Here is a 19,600-nt window from a genome sequence, read left to right as displayed (position 1 = left end):
GTTGTATTTATTAGCCTTACAAAAAATTCTTCTTTAGTAAAGACAGTGATTCTATATAGCACCATGAACACTCATAGAACCCTTTGCATGATTAAAGGGTTCTTTGCATAGTAAAATGGCTTTTTAAACTGATGGGGAATGTGGTGCAAAGCGTTCTATATAGAAAACCTTTTTAAAAAGCTTTTACAGGCTTGACATCATAACTAGAGAAGAATGCTTTTTGGTGCTACATAGAATCCTTTTCAAAAAGGTTCTATAAAGAACCACCTACAGCACATTCTCCAACAAACTGATGAACACGATGCATGATGCAACGAATCCTTTAATCAAAAGTTAGTTGACACCACAAGCATTCCCAATGGTTGTATTTTTTATACTGATGAATGAAAACATGTACACGTTAGAAATATGACCGTGTGAAATCGTTTTTTTCACATCAACTACACACCGAACACAACACTTTTTTATTTTGCCATGTTTGCGTGCTGCAAAAAAACGGACAGTACATAACAAAATATATGTATTGGCAGAATTTATATCAACTATATCAAAAACGATCCTTTGCACCTCACGAAATGGGCAAACTATGGGTTAGTGCAGGATGTTTTCCACTTTGAAGAAGCAAAAGGAGAACAGGGAGTTTCTCCACCTCATTTCGGGAGAGCTAAAACTTCGTGAGTACTTTCCTTGCAACTGGGATCTCAGTAGAGTTTGAGCTGATTTTGGAAATGCAGCTCCACACCAAATGAAGCACTAAACAAACAGGCTGAAACTCTTTAACTGCAAATAAGATCCAATTCTTTGCTTGTCGCATAACGGTGACACTGGGCTACTGTCCATTTCAGCAAAGTACAAACAGCCTCATTTAGTTGATAAAACTCTAAGTGCTTTCACACAGGCTATGAATCAGATGTTTGTAGCCCAGTTTGAGCTACCTTTGGAGAATCTGAACCCTTTAGTGTTTGTGAAAAAGTTCAATTTACTGGAACACCGCTGTGCTTCCATCTTGTCAGAGCTGACCGTGATTTGTCAGTGAGTTTTTGTTGCCAGCAAAAGTTGACAAAAATGTAGACAATCATAAATCAATAATCATAAAAATTGAGATTATCATAAGATGATTAATTAGTATGTTTATGTGCATTTAATAATTCAATAACTGCAGAAAAATTGTCAGTAATTCACATTGTAATAATGTAACAATGCATTTACATGCATTTGAGTAATCAGATAATATTCTGCATGAGTCAGACACTAATCAGATTTCTGCTTTGCAATCAGCCAATGAACTCAAAGAAGAAGACGTGGCGTAAACGTTATGGAAAACTCAAACTTCATGCTGCGGCTTTTTTTTTTAAAACATCTCACCACATTACCTGAAAATATGCTGTCTGAGAACATGCACAAACTGAGAAATCCGAAAGAAATCAGAGTAAGAGTATACATGCACTGAGAAATCTGATTACTGAGCTAAAATCCATCTCTCTTTATTAGGTTTCTTAATCGGATTTCTAGACTTTGATCTAAGGAATTGGAGTATGCTGTTTACATGACCATTTGAATAATCAGATAACTGCAGAAATTCAATTATGATCACATTATTGATAGCATGCAAACACATTCAATGTTGCATTTTCACCGTCTGAAAAATCACGTGTGGTGTGTAAAAGCTTTAAGGCTAAAAGATTTCTGACACCGTATGACATACTATTATTGATAAAAGTGGACAAAAACACATAAGCAGGTCTATTTGAGATTGAATAACAACTTGATGCAGTTGTGTGGGATGATTCAAGCATTAAGTTTGCGCAATGCTAATTAGTATGCATAATCTTCCATTACTTATACAATAGCCTCACAGCTCCTTAGTCACCAATTACATCTTTGGCTGATAAAAGACAATGGAGACAAAAGAGAAAAACTGTGCACATTTGATTTGTTTTTCTTGAAAAAGCTAAGAATGTTGATTAAATTAAAAATCACCTCTTTCACAGGAGCGGCCCAGAAATCCAGTTCCAGAGCAGTCACAGACGTAGCGGTTCCAGCCCTCCCTGCAGATGCCGTTGTTCTGGCAGGGGTTGCTGAGGCACTGCTTGGGCGCCTCCTTCGAGCAGGAGGGTTTGACACCCGCTGCCTTCTGCGTCTCAGCCATGCGCCGCACGTCCTTGCTCTGGCCATCGATGAAGAGGTCCCGCACGCAGCCCACAAAACCGTAGTTTAGCAGGGCAGTCCACACTTCAGTGGGAAAGACCAGGCCGGCCTTGTTCTCAGGGAGACCGCCCAGGTACAGGTTATCATCTAGGTCCAAGATTTCACTCTCCCCCGGGGCCTGATATGGGGTCCGGACAGAGTTTACCGAAATGGTTCCTGAGGACAGAAGAACATTGAGAAGGTTCAGACATAGTGCTGCAGACATGCATCTGAAAGTGAAATGTCTCACTCATGCACTCACTCACTCACGCACTCACTCACTCACACTTGGCAGGCTAAAAATTCTAGGAAGCACAATAAGTAGTCAAATAGCTTTTGATGTGTCCTAAGTGCAGTGCTTCACATCAATGACACTGTGCATCCTTCCCCTCCAATTTTCTGGCAGAAGTTGGATTTTGCCTTTGTGTGAGACTTCAGATGATGCAGGATGTACTTTCCACCGGAAATGACTACATTAACCGTAGTGGTGAGTTTTAAATGACTAATGCAAGTTGGAGTTTGGCCAAACATCCAAACAATGCTAGTATAAAAAAAACAAAAAAACAAAAAAAAAAAACTATGATGGCTTTGACTGGCAACATGAGCATTTGTCAGCCAAGTGTGAGTAGCCAACAAATTATGCTTATTTCACTTACACACTCTGCCCAGCAGCTCAGACATCCAGTGACAGTAGAGGGAGACAGAATGAGAGAGCGAGAGAGAGATGTCTATAGAAGTATAAAAGCTCATTGATGCATCATGTTGTATTGATCTGAAATTGGTCATTTAATTGTACAGATTTTGAAAAAAAAAATGGTGTCTTGATTTTATTGCTGGTACTCCTCTACAGTATAAATAGTTCCTCCGGTCAAATTTATGTATTCAGTGTACTTTTAGAAATAATGAATAGAGTGGATAATTTCCTTTTTGATGTACTGAATTAAAGCTACATGATAAATGGTATTTGTATCATTATCATAACATGCATTTCTGTGATTAACGGACTGTTAAGGTGTGTGATGACAGAATAGATCAAATTACACTGTGCCTACACAGCAACATAAGCTTTGTGTTAGGAGTTGTGCCTAACACTATGCAGTGGTGACTTAACCACTCTGCTACAGAGCTGATTTCAAAGCACTGACACACATGCAACACCTAATTACTGAGTTCAACCCATTTCGAAGAGGTGCATAAAGCATATCAATGTTAAGCATACAGTCTTGCAACCCCCTTAGACAAACATAGGGGTCACACAAGAACTGCGCATTGGGTACATCAAGAAATGGGTTTCCATGGTTGAGCAGCTGCGCACAAGCCTTAGATTGCTATGTGTAATGCCAAGTGTCGGCTGGAGTGGTGTAAAGCACTGCTGGACTCCTGAGCAGTGGAAACATTCTTTGGAGTGATGAATCATGCTTCACTATCCGGCAGTCTGATGGACGAATCTGGGGCTGGCAAATGCCAGGAGAACCCTACTTGGAACGCATAGTGTCAACAAAAAAGTTTGGTGGAGGAGGGATAATGCTTTGCAGCTGTTTTTCAGGCCTTATAGTTCTGGTGAAGAGTAATGTTAATGCTACAGTGTACAAAAACATTTTAGACAATGAAATGCTCCAAACTTTGTGGCAACGGTTTGGGAAAGTATGTTCCAGCATGACTGTGCCCTTGTGCACAAAGCGAGGTCCATGGTTTGACAAGCTTGGTATAGAGGAACTTCAGTGGCCTGCACAGAGCCCTCAACTTACCCCTACTGAACTGAGCTGGAATGTTGACTGCAAGCCAGGCCTTCTCATACAAGATCAGTGTCTGACCTCACCAGTGTTCTTTCAACTGAATGGGCACAAATTCCTACAGACACACTCCAAAATTGTGTGCAAAGCCTTCTCAGAAGAGTGGAGTAAATTAAATGTTCAAACAGTACAATAACACCCTGAAACATTTCCTAAAGAGTCGTAATTCACTTGAATAATGTTTATGAGGTCAGAGATTTACTCTATGGGGTCAGTCTTGTTATTAAAAACACACTTGGCATGTACATCAATACAAGCTGGGGAAAAAAGCAATTTAATAGGCCTATAATTGCACTTGATACACAGGGAGCTCTAAAAATAAAAGCAGTCAATCGAGGAGTCGATGCAGACGAAAATATGTTTAATTAGTGTTTTGAATCGATGTGGAGTCACTCTGGGTATTGACCGAGCGCCGTAGCATGTCACGCGCTTTTCTTTATCATGTACGAGCTTCGCGTATTGAACCACAGTGGCGTAAACTGAGGATAATCTACTGTCTTCCGCTGACATGCTCTAAATCTTCCTTTGTTTCCTTGGCCATGGCCATAAAAAGCCCACAAACAGGGAAGAATAAAAGGGGCGCTTCAACTATCAATGCAACAGGCCTGATGCATTGCCAAGTTACAGCCATCTCGCTCTTTCTCTAGTCCTGGTTTCTGTTCTCTCTTTTGTCCATATATTCAACCTTCAGCACTCTTTTTCTATGAGTGACCCTGGTTAATTCCCAATCAGAAGTACAGTGAAGGCTTGTGGTCATGACTGGACTGCAGAGAGACTGTCAGGGTCAGGATGCTGATTTTCCATTGTTAGCTATTGTCGAGTAGCATTATATGAGAACTTTCTGTTCTTTTTTTGTGCATTTTTAAAATGCTTTAATTGTTATCACTTTTTCCTGTCTACTGTCTCATTTTTTACTGTTATTTTGTGTCCATATAATAGAAAATACAGATTTTCCACATTTTTTAACAAGTACTTTGATGTACATAACTTTGAAGGTACATAAACCTTTCTAGTTTTAGAATTCCCTCTCCAGTCTATACAGTCCATATGCAGTACTGTTCAAAAGACCTCCTTTGATTTATTTAATTATTAGTCACAATAGCCAATTAGTCATTTTTAGAGTCAGAAAAAAGCAGAAAAGGTGCCTTTAGTTTTTCACAGAAATCTGCAGGGACATTTTAACACCTCCAGTTCAGTCTTAGAAGTTGGTTGCATTTTCTGCCTCTCATGATTCAGGTAAAAATGATAAATTTATAAAAACTTAAATTAGGTCTGGACTCTGGGGTGGTCAGTCTATTGTTTTTTAGAACACTAGCAGCTTCTTTGCTTGATTTGCAAATGTTCTTTTTTTTCAGTGAGGGCTTCTTAACAGCTGCACATCCTATCAGACTCATAGTGTTGAATTGTCTTCCCATAGTGGAAGGATGAACAGAAACACCTGTGAATTTTTTTAGATCTGAATCAAGAGTGGAGCTTAAATTTCTCCGCTCTCTCAAAGATGAAAGATTTAAGTACTGTTTACCCGACGGGGACAGTTATGATGGTGTGACAGGTGTTGCATGGTTGTTAGGAGTCCTATTATCTTTGTATCTTTTGATCATTTTTTTAACTCTTGTTTTTCCGCTAATTTTTATTATGGATATAAATGGATATCTTGTGTCAACATTTTCGTACTTAAAGACTGTTTTGATTGGAAATTAAATAAATGAAAAGTGGTCTCTGACCCTTGCACAGTACTGTATGGAAACTAAGCTGCAAAAACTGTATGTTTACTATATTCATTGTTTTTGTGATGTCACAAAAAACACATTTACATACATCCACCTATTTAGTTTACAGCAGTTTAGCCTCACCCACTCACAGTGAAGTTATAAGGAGTGTTTTAGCCTGGACGGCTTTTAGAATGAGGCACAATACAAGGCAGCCAATCAGAACAGATCTCATTTACATAACAGTCTTAATAACACAATAACAAAAAAAAAATGGTTTGGTTCACTGTAGGGATGAGGAGAGATTGGAAAATATCATGTAGAAATAAATTATGGGTGTTTTTGGTACAGAAAGTGGAAAAAAGTAAAGCACAAGTGCAATGTAAGATATTTCCCTTACCCTTAGGTCTTACATGTTTTATGCACAGTTTTATTGCATTGTTCTAAAGCAAACACTATGACACATTTGTAGCTGTATTTTTTTGATTGAAAGGTGATAAGTAAATAAACTTGTTACTATTATTATTATTATTATTATTATTATTCTTTATACTATCATGCCCAGACAGTCATATGTACCTCACATACACACAGCAGTTTATTTAGAGATCCAGAGAGAAAGAGAGAGACAGACAACAAAGAGAAAACTGTGAAATAAAGACGCCCACCAAACTGTGACCCAACCCCACCGTAGGCTGAATGTACAGCTCTATTGTCATAGTAACATACAGAGATCCACTAACTTTAAGTGCTTTTGTAAGTATTTTAATCCGCCCCCAAGGAACTGATGTCTAACATACTGTACTTCAAATGGCTAAACACAAACAGCTCAACTTGACATTCTGCATGCAATCAAATCCAAATGCAGGATCTAGCAGACAAACAAGAGTGGTTTCTCTTTGGAGGGGCATTAGCATGTCAGATTATGTAATCTGGATTTTATGTAACATTTACATAATTACACATACATTAATGCTATCTTACCTAATGTATTTTTGATGATCCATCTTTGACCCCTTTAACCCTTTAGCTAATTCCCAAATATCATATGTTGATTTTCTAAAATAAACTAAAAATGTTCTACATGGAACAACTTAAATATGTCATTGTACTGGAAATTTTAGGTCACAATTTCTATTTATTTTTAAGAGTTTAACATATTGGATAAAATAAAAAAATAAAATCTAAAATCTAAAATATGCCATAACTTTTCACAGGCCATATTTCCCCAATATGTTAAATTTAGCAAATAAACAGTAATTCTGCATTAAAACGTGCAAAAGTGTGTTCTGTGCAGAAAGTGTGCTAACTTATTGTCACTTAAAAAATAAACAAAATTTTTGCATAAGGCTGTACATCCATGTTGTTCATGGTAAAATGTATCAGCATGTGGAACTGATGTCTTCTCTGTGCTATTGTGTTTTCTATCACTAAGTAAAAGAAGCACAATGCTACCTTTATTGTTGGATGCACTGCAACAGTTTCTGAGCAAGTGTGCGCTCACAATCATAGTGCAATTCAGATCACTAAGGCCATATAATTGATTCATAACAATAAAAGGTGATTCGATTATGAAGTATATTCCTACTTAAATGACTGATTGCTCAAAATGTGATGCAAAAAATGCTAAATTTCTGCTTTTTAGATCATGCTCTTTATATGATAATCAAAATAAAAGCAACAACAGCACTGGGAAATCACATTAGAGTAAACTGAATAATAGAAATAGCCATTTGTGGCTAACAAGATTTACTGGTCTATGTTATTGACCAAGGAAATGGACCACTGCCCACTGGCTTCTAATAGTATTCTATTATTATGGTTTTGAGAAACACACTGACATTGTAATCTATACTAATAGACAAAGGAGGCTGCATTGGGGTCTTCTAATGGCTTAACGATTCAACAGAAATAAAAAATACATGCCTGTAATTTTTATTTTATTTCACGGAATCATCATGCTTGTATAAATCCTAAGCTTTGCAGTAATACTCATTTGGTTGGAAACATAAAGCTTATAATTCTGAAGAATCCAACAGAAAATTATCCAGTCAGGATTTTTTTCTTTGTGGTATCTATGTAGATACATAAAAGCGAGCGATCCCTTGGTTAGGACTTCAGGAGCTAAACTAAAGGCATGTTAGACGAACTACCTATATAATTAGGAACTGACAGTGGAATCAACCAATCATGCTTTGATTTACATATTTATCTTTATTATGCATGTTATAAGCTTGAATCTAAGAATGACCAAAAAATGAAATGGGTTTTGACATTTATGACCTGAACACAAGGTCTAGCTCTAACAGTCAATGATTGCCACACATACATATAGATGCAGCAGATAGAGATCAGGTTGCTGGAGTATTCCTTTAAATAACTGGACAAAGATACATTTCTTTTTGCTTTGGCACTGCACATTTGATTTGAAATGAAAAAATGACTATGAATGTAAGAATGTCAGCTTTAATTCGAGGGTGTTAGGTCATTGGCTCACACTGAAGAAACTACATTATTAAAGAACATCAAATCCAATGACATCTTTCTTACTTTGATAAGCACAATGAGTGAAGATCTTTTCTGGACACTGAAAAAATATCTGATCAGATATCTGATCTGGTCATGCTTTCACTTTTTAGCCTAAATAAGAGAGAGCCAAGAGAAAGAGAGAAAGAATAAAAAATGCATTCATTTGCATTATTCTTGAAGTGACAGAAACAATGTAATGGTGTGGAAATCAACAGAGAATGGCAGTGGCAGAATCTCAGTGTCATAAGGGTTAACTACTAGAAAGCTTAGGGTTGCTGGTTTTAATCATGAACATGCTCCAGTGTACTTTTATCACCAGTGGGGAACCATGATTATTAAGGCTACTTCAGTTTGGATTTTTGCTAGCTCCCCTATGGGGTTTCTAATAGTATATTAGCACTAACATAATGCTGGTGCACATTATTTGGGCATTTCTAGATTAAACACAAACATGTGAAGTTCATATAAGACGTTCTATCTAATGTTTACAGCAGACATTAAATTATTTTTGAATAATGCATTACTTTGCATTATTCTTGAAGTGACAGAAGCAATTAAGTGATGGTGTAGAAATCAACAGAGGAAGGCAGTGGCAGAATCTTGATGTCTTGTATTTAGCAGTTTTACAGTGACTCTTTTAGTATTGAGCCTCGGCATACACTGCTTTCCATTTGTAACAACTGACTGAAACCTGGTTAGACTATGCTTTGTATTTATAGTTAGTGATGTATCTAGAGCTTCCAGAAGGGAGTCTTGTTTTTTTTTTCTCATGAAATTGGTCCCACTCATTATATCAAAAACATGATTGGTTGATTTCACTGTCAATTCACTTGGCTCTATCTACCTAGTTATCATTAAGAAAAAAAACAATAAGACAATTTTCCAGTGAGTGTTTTAAGATCTTACCTTATTTGTTTCCAACCAAAACTTTACAATGAAATAAAAGTATTTTATTGACATCTGTAGATCTCTTAGCGTTAGGAGAAGATTCTTTATAAACTATTTCAGTTGTCTTACAGATGATGACTAGATAAACAGTAAGTGTGGTCCACATATGATGATTGTGTGGATTCGTTTTCATTGGCTGCCCTGTTTTGTGCTGATTCAAAAACAGTTCATACTGAAACACTCCTTATAACTTTAACGTGAATGGGCAAGGCTAAACTGCTATAAGCAAAATAGGTATGCATGTATAAATGTGGACTGGGGAATGTAAATTGGGTTTCTAATGATATGGACCCATTAAAGTAACATCAATGTCAATTCAGAAATCATTAATTGATCCTATACAGCACTGTGCAGTGGCTTGTTTACTGTGACTGCTAGGAGAGGATTAAAGATTAATTTGATCACCGACAGTACTAGTTAAGCATTGTCTCATGCTTACTTTCTCACTAAAGGCACTACAAAAGGAAACAGATTTGGCTATTTTGTGGAAAAAACCCAGCACATTATGTGCCTCCTTTGTCCCTGTAACATGAGTTGATGGATGATGGCAGTGGCGAGTTGACCTTGTAGGTGGAAAGAAATCTGGGAGGGGTTGCATGAATATTTGGTTTTATCAAAGTGAGTCATGTTTTCACCTTTTGCTGTGGTGAAATATAATTGTGTCAGGAAGAAATTATTGTCATTGTTCCTTGCTTCGGTAACAAACAGAGAGGACCATATAGACCTTGTATGCATTCAGAGAAGATTTCTAAAGATTTTTTTCTTTCTGTGAAATTAAAAAAAAATATATATATGTAGAATTTTAGTCCCTGTTTGTTTAATAGATTCATCATGCTTGTTACCTTGAAACTCCAAAAACACTGTAGGAATACTCTTACTTCATTGTTACGTCTTGGTTGGAAACAAAAGGGTTAAATTCTTAAAGCGATTATGATCTAGTCAGGATTTTTCTCTCTTTAGTATCTAAGTAGATACAGCCAGGTGATCTCTCTCAGTGGTTGGGACTTCAGGAGCTGAACTGAAGGCCTACTGCATCAGATTAACCACTAGCATAATTAAGAACTGACAGTGGATGAAAAAAATCACATTTTGATTTCCATTGAGTGGGACCAATTTTGTGAGGAAAAACATCATTCTAGGTCTTCTGGAAATCGTAGATACATCATTAATGGTGAATACGAGTGGTAGTCTAACCAGATTTCTGTCAGTCATTAGAAAGAGAAAACTCTATGCCAGTTCTCTTTACTGGAAGGGGAAATTGTAAAACTGATACAGAGCAAAATATCAGTTAAAATATTAAACTGCTAAGAAATCCAACTAAAATATGCAATGTCGTTTACAAGCTTCAACTGTCTGTGTTTAATCTAAAATGTTATAATCAAAAACGTTCAAGTGAATTGCTGTTAGCCTAGCACTACCATACTACTAGAACTCTATAGGGGTGCTAGCAGACATTAGCATCATCGTGGAGGAGTTTTTGACATTTACAGCCTGAACTGAAGGTGCTACTCTAATAGTCAGTTAACCACTGGAAACAACATTCAGAAATGCTCAGATAGTGTGTTATAGCTAAAAGTACGGAGTTAGATTCAGCCATGATGTGGTAGTCCTAGATCAACATCTTGCTTAACATGTGAAGATTGAAGAAAGGGACTTTTTTCAGTTACCTATGAGAAACACTCCAGGTGAACCAAGATGACTTAGTTAAGGATACTCATAAGGGTTCCAGCGTTTAAATGAATTGCCAGTTGTAATAGTATCTTTTCCATTCCTGTGTCACCTTCTATAAAGTGGACTGTCCAGCTTACATTGGCCTACTCATGGCAACGACTTTGTATTCATAACCTTGCAGTGTTTGTTTTCTTTCTCATTGCCTCTCACAATGTTTTCATTTATTGTGTTGCATTTATTGGCATGACATGAGCTTAATTTCTGCAGCAAATGCTTCTGAACAGGCTGTAGTTCAGCCAGCCATAGTTTAGTACTTTGGACCGAGCTGGTGGGCTGCGCCAATCATTTAAATTTGTCTGGCCACTCTTATCCCCACTCCACAGCCATAGTGATAGTCCGGCTCTTTGAAGTTTTTAATTAGGCTCATTTAACACGAATATGCCTGTGATGTCCTGGCCCACACAATCACACAGGGTGCATTTTTTATGCTGTGCCACAAAAAAGCCATTGGAGATTTTGGATTTTGTGAACCATCACGTTGCTGAATGTTAGCTATATGCAGCTTATGCTAATCTAGGGAGTAAGGAATGCATTAAGATGAAACTGTTATTCAAATATTCAAGGCATTGTGTTTGGTGTCATAAGTTTACTTCCTTAGCTCCCTACTGGCCCTTTGAGGCTCAAACAGCAAACACATATTGGAAGCATGAGTTTCCAATGAGTGGTACCAATTTTGTGAGGAAAATTATTTTTCTAGGCCTTCCAGAACATCTGGAAACCCCTAGGGGAGCTAGCAAAAACTAGCATTAGAGTCTATTATAAGGGTTTACCATTTAAGGCCCAAACTGAAGTTTTAGCCTTAACAATCCCCAGAAAAAGCTCCTGAAAGCCTTACTTACTATTCAATGTTTGCTACTATTCACAACCACCCCTAGCATGGACTTGCTACACAGAGCCTTTTCTACAAGTGCTAGTTGGCCCACCTGTTCTTCCTCTGACAGACCCACAACTGCTAATTCTCTAAAGAAAACCAGTTATAGTTTCATTTAGGCAGTGACAGACTTGTTGCCTGGAGTCATTTCAGGCCATCCTCCCTGGATGCGAATGCGTCTGTTCTGTCATCTTCCTCAGACCATGACTGCCCATTCTGACACTTCTGGCTTCAGACTTGTACTTTCTGTCTCCATCTCGCTCTTTCAAGTTAAAGTGTCATGGGTCGGTGGTTTAGAAACAGCACAACAACCCTGGCCAGCTCACTGCCCACACAGTAAAAAATAAACTACAAAATGTTTTCTCAAATGATCACAGCTAAAGCTTTTAAATTACCCAAGTGGAGATTAAGATAATAAAAAAGATTAATCACTTTAGGGGAGAAATCACAGTAATTAATCTTCATTGAAGAATTCAGAAGCTGTAGATGTAAAAGCTGCACAAAAAATTCATGCACTTTTTCATGATTACAGCAAAGACCACTTCTAGCAGAATCTGGATGTAGCAGCATAGCCAACTCAAATCACGACTACTGCTATCAACAAACCAAAGTTTGGAAACACCAACTCTTTATTGTTATATTGTGCACACATGGAATTATGCAGCAATCAAACAAACCAAAACTATCTTCTATATTAGATTCAGAGTAGTTCATCCATTTTTGAGACGTAAAAAGTCATTCAGAGAGGTTTGATGTAAAATCGTGCATTGTAGAGAACCTTACAGACTCCAACTTCTTTACAGTGGTGGCGATAGGAACCAGAAGTCAGATGTCTACAACACACAGGTAGCCATTTTATTTGCTATCCAGGATGACCAGTAAACCAGTCTGAGAATTAAGTGGACCAGCGGACCATGTGTGAGTCTCGTGTGAAATGCTGATGATGGTAAAATAGAGGTAAATCTGAAAAAAAGCTTTCTTTAGGGACTACTTCACCTTATAACCATTTGCCGTAAATGAAATGTAATAATATGTCAAAGACTTACTGCACAACTATCTGCCATCAACCATTTCATATTTTTCTGTGAATTAGCTTTAAGAAGCATTAAACTCTTCAGATGTCGGGTTCCCATCACTAACACTGTGAACTATTCTGACGCAATAGAACGGAGCATTTCACACCAAACACACCAAATCACTTGTTTACATGTTGTTTAGAATCTTCACAACTGAATCATGTATACCACTTTATACAACAGTTAGTTCCGGCCACGCTATCTGATTGGTTGAGAAGCGTTCTAACCGTTCTGTTATTTTGCCAAACATCACAGGTTTTTCACGAACACTATATCACTCCGCTGTGATGCTGATGCTAAGCAACGACTTTGACATCTGCAGGAGACGCTCAAGCCATTTGAACGTTTTTACTTCTTACTTTGCGCACAAACAGAAAATGGACACTTCTAAGATCACATTTGACCTACAGCTGATTTGGTCAGACTCTGAAGGTGAGATTACACTAAATTCCCAAACTGTAAGGTGGTCTGTGTGGAGCTGGAGAACGCACTGTCGGCTGTGCAGCGAGTGAGCGGAGCTCGTTACTCTGACGTAGCAAAAGGCTGCTTGTTAAGGAACTATAATTTGGCGGAAGGAATTGCTAACATTAAAACATATTAAATGCCACGTTCACGGCCCAGTTTATTACTTACTTACTTTATTTATTTAACTGCTGTATAAAAGCAATAGAACACGAGAGGGAGTGTGTTATCGCTGTAACATCACGGCTGTGATGATCTATGGCACTCGTCGACCAAATCACAGCCATTATGTTATAACGCGATAACACACACCCTCTCGTGTTCTATTGCTTAAGTAACGGACAGCACCATGTTTGACTTATTATGTACCTTGTGGATTTTCTCATTCATATTTCATCAAACTTCTGCGCCAATTTGTATCTGCTTAAACTCTGTTGTAGAGAGGAAAAGAAATCCTTTGCCATTTACTTATGCTGGTAACAAATGGTTTGTGAAGTAGCTGTAGGTGCAAGTGATTAAACTGTACTAATTATGGAATAGTTAAAATTGATTATAGTTGGCCAAAAAAAAATACTGGGGCTATTTTCAAAGTTTAAAATACAAAATGCTTGCTTTTGTGTTTTTATTGCCTATAATTGGAATCAGGGAATTCATGAAATACTCAACATTCACTCAACTTCCTAAAGAATCATAAACATTATTCTATGTATTTTTAAAAATATTGTGCCAAAATAATGCAAACGCAATGTCATAATGAACTGAATATCAAAAGCCATTTCCTAAAAAATCCTAATCAGACTGAATCATTGAGAGGGCACCGATTTACACCCATAGTTGTAACAATTCTCTGAAATTAAAAATCTCTGGCCTGCCAGCTGACCAGAGCCGGCCACCCTGCCTAGACTGCCCCTGACCCAGGCCAGAGTAGCTGCAGCTGCCGGGCAGCCCTGGTCTCCAGCTCTTGGCAGGCACTCCGGGGCCCTCGGCCAGACACGTCCCCCCAGGCTAGAGCTAACGAACCCACTCCATCAAGCTCATTACTGGGGAAAGTTCTCATGCACCAATCTCGGCCCTAAAGCACCAAGGCTGAGCAGAATGTGCACTTTTCAGTCCAAATGGCATGGCTAACGACTCATAATAGCCCTCTCTGTGTTTCTTATAAGAAGCAGTATCCATGGGACAAAAATATTCATTGTTGGAGCGGTTAGCAAACAGTATAATGTGTGTAATGGAAAAATGAGGTAGGCTGTGGTTTCATTCATTATGGTTGGGAGAAAAACAGAAAATAATCAGAATACTGATTCCTTTTTGGAAAACAAAGTGATTACTCATAGATTACATTTAAATGAGTTAAGGAAATTCTTCACCACAGAAAAATAACATTAAAAAAACAGGAAAATGTGACATGATTATAAACATGACACCCATTAAGAACCGTCATTGGATGGAAATGCAGGAAACACTGTACATTAAATTGTTTCAAGGCCTTTGTTTTGTTATAATAGGACAAAGCATATGGATAAGCGCAAAACAAACAACTGAAAAATTGTTTTAGATTCAATAAAATGTGAGCTAACGTAGATAAAAAAAAAACCCTAATACATAAAATACCTAAAATACATAACCTATATAAAAAATGTAACAACCATATTTACTAAATCTATAAGCTCTTGAGAAGGATTCATATTCTTCAAATTGTCCTGAACATAAGCTACAAGCATAATGGAACAATTTTTGCTTCTAGGTGTCGTGAGCTTGGCATGTTACAGCTGTCTCCAAAGAGCAGCATATTGACTAATCTCATGGTTTTGCTAGCAGAGTATTGACCACTTGGAGCTATTCCCACACAGTTGCACTCTCAAACTACTCTTCTGGAGAAAAATGTGTTAACAAAGTTGAGTTATGGCTATTAAGTCATAAAGTCCAATAGTTTCTCCTAAGAGCTGAGTGATGTGACACGAAGAAGCCAAAGGATTGATTCCCCTGAGGCTAGGAGGAACTACTCATAGACGGCGGGAGATTTTAGTCAATATTTGTGTTGGAAAAACAATGTCAGGGAGAATGCTGAAAAATGAGAAGCAGCCACAGTGAAGGAGACAGAGGGAAGGAGACTTCTAAACAAAGAAGCAATGAGAAAGACAGGTGACAGAAAAGGAGAAAAACAGGAAAGAACAAGCTAGCAAAAGCACTAACAACATGGCCACAAAGTCGCTATAAAAGACCACTGATAAAGCTGAGTTTCTAGGACTAAAAGAAGACAAGGCCTATCTTTTTGATTTGATCCATTTGAAATGGTCTCATTAGAGCATAGCATAGGCATTAGCTTTACCTCCGCATAGCGTTCACTTTCATCTCTTGCTACTTAGCATCTTGGCCGGCCTAGGCCTGGCGCTTCAACACGTGTTCAGAGAGGATTAGCCAAATCCAGTTAAGTTGAGGCTTGGCATGTGTGTACGATTTGGTTACAGGCTAGCAGAAGCCGCTGCTCCATGCAGACAAGACTCCGAATACTGTGAGCTCCGAAGCTGGCTGCTAGCCACGCTCTCTCCCTTAGCAGCCACTGCAGGAGGGTCTCTGAGAACCTAATCTAATTGAGCATGGCTAAAACACAATGTCTGATGCTACTAACCCCATTTCCAGCACGCATATGATTGGGCTATTCACACGTGAGCAAATTCATCCTTGAACGTAGCTCTTCTGAAAGCCCTGCATATCAAATATCACATCCATGGAAATATACACGGTTTGGCTATCTAAACTTTGCATGTACAAAGCTAACAGTGATCTTCATTTCAAGTCCATGAATTAATCCTGCAGAAAGTTTTCACAGTTTATTTTTATGTCCACGCCTGATTAAAGTATGATTAAGCCGTGGGATCGCCACTCTAGTCTAAGCGCATTGAGACTCGGCAGGTGGTTTGGAAAGCTGAAGATGCTTTGGAGAAAACATGGACAGAAGACTGGAGCTACTGTCACTTGATGTGGGATGGAAGTTGCGAGAAATGAAGTTAAGTAGGTTGAGTAACGTCAAAATAAGAAAATAAATTAATGAACGAATTCTAGTTATACAGTACTAAGCAGAAGTCAGAGACCATCCTTCATTTACTTAATTTCCAGTCAAAACAGCCATTACAAGTACAAATTATTCATTTTCATTAGCTTTTTCTGATGGGGTTACACTTAAGATAATCCACTTGCAAGAAAAGGGGCAATGGCAAAGGAAAATAAGTGAAAAATAGTAGCCTGTTTTGGGAGTAAAACCTGCAACCAACTTCTAAGACTGAACTTTGGAGGCATGGAAAAAAATCTTTTCACACATTTCGTTAAAAGACTGAAAGCAAATCTCCTTAAAAGAATGAAAACTAAGGTGGACACACTATTTACTGAAAAATCTGATAATATATTTAGTTGGTCACACTTACATGTACACGTGTCTGGAAAGTATTTGCACCTTTTGTAAAATTACATGTTTTGTTGATTTTCTGTGTGAAAATAAGACAACATATCATCGACAGTGAACACATTTTAGTGCATTTTAACGCATAATCACTGTCTATTTGCTGAATTTAACATATTGGAAAATGTGGCCTGTGCAAACGTTATGGCACATTTTATATTTTATGTTTTATTTTTTCCAGTATGTTCAACTAAACAAATAAATAGAAACTATGAACACAAATTTGCAGAAAATGCCATATTTAAGTTTATTCACTACAGAGGATTTTCTAACTAACACTAGCACCCAAACTTTTTCATACTGCACATGAACATGCTACCAAACTATCACCACCCAAATGAATTCTCTTCACATCTCATTAGCAGGTCTGCTGTGCTCTAGAAGATGTTGAATGCTCCATACTCTCTGGATCAGACATGGCTTGCTATTTGCGATGGTTTCACTCTTAAGTGAAATGTGCATTGCCCAGAGGAGGACAGTAAACTAATCACCTGGCCCTGCTTTCTCCTGCACCTTCTGGGGATTACGTGCGAGGCGTGTATTAATAAAGCTTCTGAGAGGAGGATGAAAAGGCCCAGTGCTCCTCACACTTTGTGACTCACACTCTCCAGGGACGTGTGTTTAAAATGTTACTTTCATCTGATGCATTATTAATCAGAAGTCAAAGGTCCCAGGACGAACAGAGAATTTTTTTTTCCTTTTTTTTAAACCACAACAAGCCAGTTGCTAGGGGACATGCACAGATTCAGCGATAAGCTCACGCAACAATACCCCCACACACCATAACAACCATGAGATTTCATAGTTTTAGGATCCTTCTAGGATCCGATCCCTATATATACATATCGCTGTTGTCAGAAGAAAACCTCGTATCTCCAAAAACGGCAACCGTGATGCTTCATAATAACAATAGTTTATAAGACATTTATTAGCTGTGTTTCTTCATGACTGACTAACTGATCAATTCATTGGACTAATTAAGTATTTAGAGCTGTTCATCATTAATTATTATGTTAACATTACTTGTTAAGACACATATAAAGCATTACTTGATCATGCTTTACAAATGACATTCATTTGCAGCCCCTGATCTAAACTGACTTCATTTTGCAGCCCCTGATCTAAACTGACTTCTTGGTGTCATGTTCCTGGCTCCACCCCCTCTTGTCTCCCCTCATGTAGCCTTGCCTCATCATTAGTGTTTCCATCTATGTGTTGTATATTACCCCAACTTTCTCAGGTGGTTTCTATTCTTTTCTTTGCTATGAGAAGCTCTCATGTTTCAGTTTGCTTTTGTCTGGTGTAACTTACATCACGTTTTGTTTGCAGTGTTTGTTTTTGCTACAAGTTTAATAAAACTGATCAACTCACACCTACATCCTTAACGATGGTCTGGTCTTTTGTCACAAATGGAGATGTCGAAGCAGGATGGATAGGAGAATTTATTGAGGCTATTGATGGATTATTATCTCCTATTCTAGTGTATAGGACTGTGTATTTGAGGCTGTTTATGGACTAATATCCCCTATTCTAGTGCATAGCATTGTTTATTGAGGTTGTTTACAGACTAATATCTATTATATTAGCATATAGAAGCATCTAGTAAGGTTGTTTATGGACTATTTTCTCTCATTCTTGTGTACAGAAGTGTTTATTGAGGTTGTTTATGAACTAATATCTTCTACTCATTCATAAATTATAAACATTTCTAGATAATTAGAACTTTACAACTACAAAATTCCTTGCAACTTCACGTTTCAAATAATTAATAGAATTCTATGAAGCTGAAAATAAGTATGAAGAAATGTTTACTTACATGCAACCAAATTGGTTTCATATTATTGAAAAAAGTGATTCCAATTTTTTGAATGCTGATATTATAGAATAAATCTCTATCAGTTAAATTTATTCTAATGTTTTATCCTTCTATTCTATCTACATGCACTTTTCCTTTGGGACAGCAGTGCGCAGAGTACACAGGTGGTGTTCTGCATTTATCAAACAAACAGCGCTATCAACATCTTAGCTTTGATCAAGCATGATAAATGGAGCTACTCATAACATTCAGAGAGATGGCACGGAATTTACATGATAAATATCACAAGCCTTCTATGCTAGTTTAGGCTTTCAGAGGCTGCGTTACAAGAAAACACATAAACCTGGATGAGGGTCTGTTGCAGAGCTGGGGTATGTCATTGGTATCATGATAAATTATGCCATGATATTCTTTTCTGAATATATCACGAATGGTGTTACTATTTCTAGAACACTGAACAACTGCACACATCATTCAAAAAGACACTTTCAGATCAATTATAGAGGAAATGTAAACAAAAACAACCAGTGCCTAAGCTGATGTCATAATAAGCTGACTGGATGCCAGCCTTTATGACATCATTCTATTCAGATATTGTTACTAATTATTTTTACCTCCTGTTCCTGAATAAAGATTTGGCAGCACATTATAATAACATGCCTTTATATATTCCAAATGAATCATTAACTAATAGCTTATTAAAGACAGTTATAGTCATATGCAAAAGTTTGGGTACCCTGGTCAAATGACATTTTGATTCATTTTTGAATGATTTTCTAAGTGAAAATAAGTTAACAAATCTTCTATAAGGAAAACACTTCTGTACATTTAATACACAACTACTGTTTATTTGCTGACTTTAAGTAACGGCACATTTTATATTTTATGTAAAAAAAAAATAAAATAGAAATTGAGCACTAAAATTAGCAGAGAATTGTCATATTTATGTTTGTGCTGGCCGCCTATGTGAAGCTACACTGCCTCTCTTCCAGCCTCAAAAGGACCTTCCCCTTCTTGCTGC

General features: G+C 37.5%; 1 protein-coding gene across 1 annotated transcript in view; it reads right to left on the bottom strand.

The window, feature by feature from the left end:
• The window catches only part of LOC118816636 (neurexin-1a-like), a 524,474-nt gene that overhangs the window by 314,984 nt on the left and 189,890 nt on the right, over positions 1 to 19,600 (bottom strand). The window contains exon 10 of the mRNA XM_036583126.1: positions 1,981 to 2,364. Coding sequence (XP_036439019.1) covers positions 1,981 to 2,364 — 384 coding nt within the window. The remainder of the gene's footprint in view (positions 1 to 1,980; positions 2,365 to 19,600) is intronic.

Source organism: Colossoma macropomum, unplaced genomic scaffold, assembly GCF_904425465.1.
Source record: "Colossoma macropomum unplaced genomic scaffold, Colossoma_macropomum, whole genome shotgun sequence".
Classification (NCBI taxonomy): Eukaryota; Metazoa; Chordata; class Actinopteri; order Characiformes; family Serrasalmidae; genus Colossoma; species Colossoma macropomum.
This window is presented reverse-complemented; position numbering and strand designations above follow the sequence as displayed.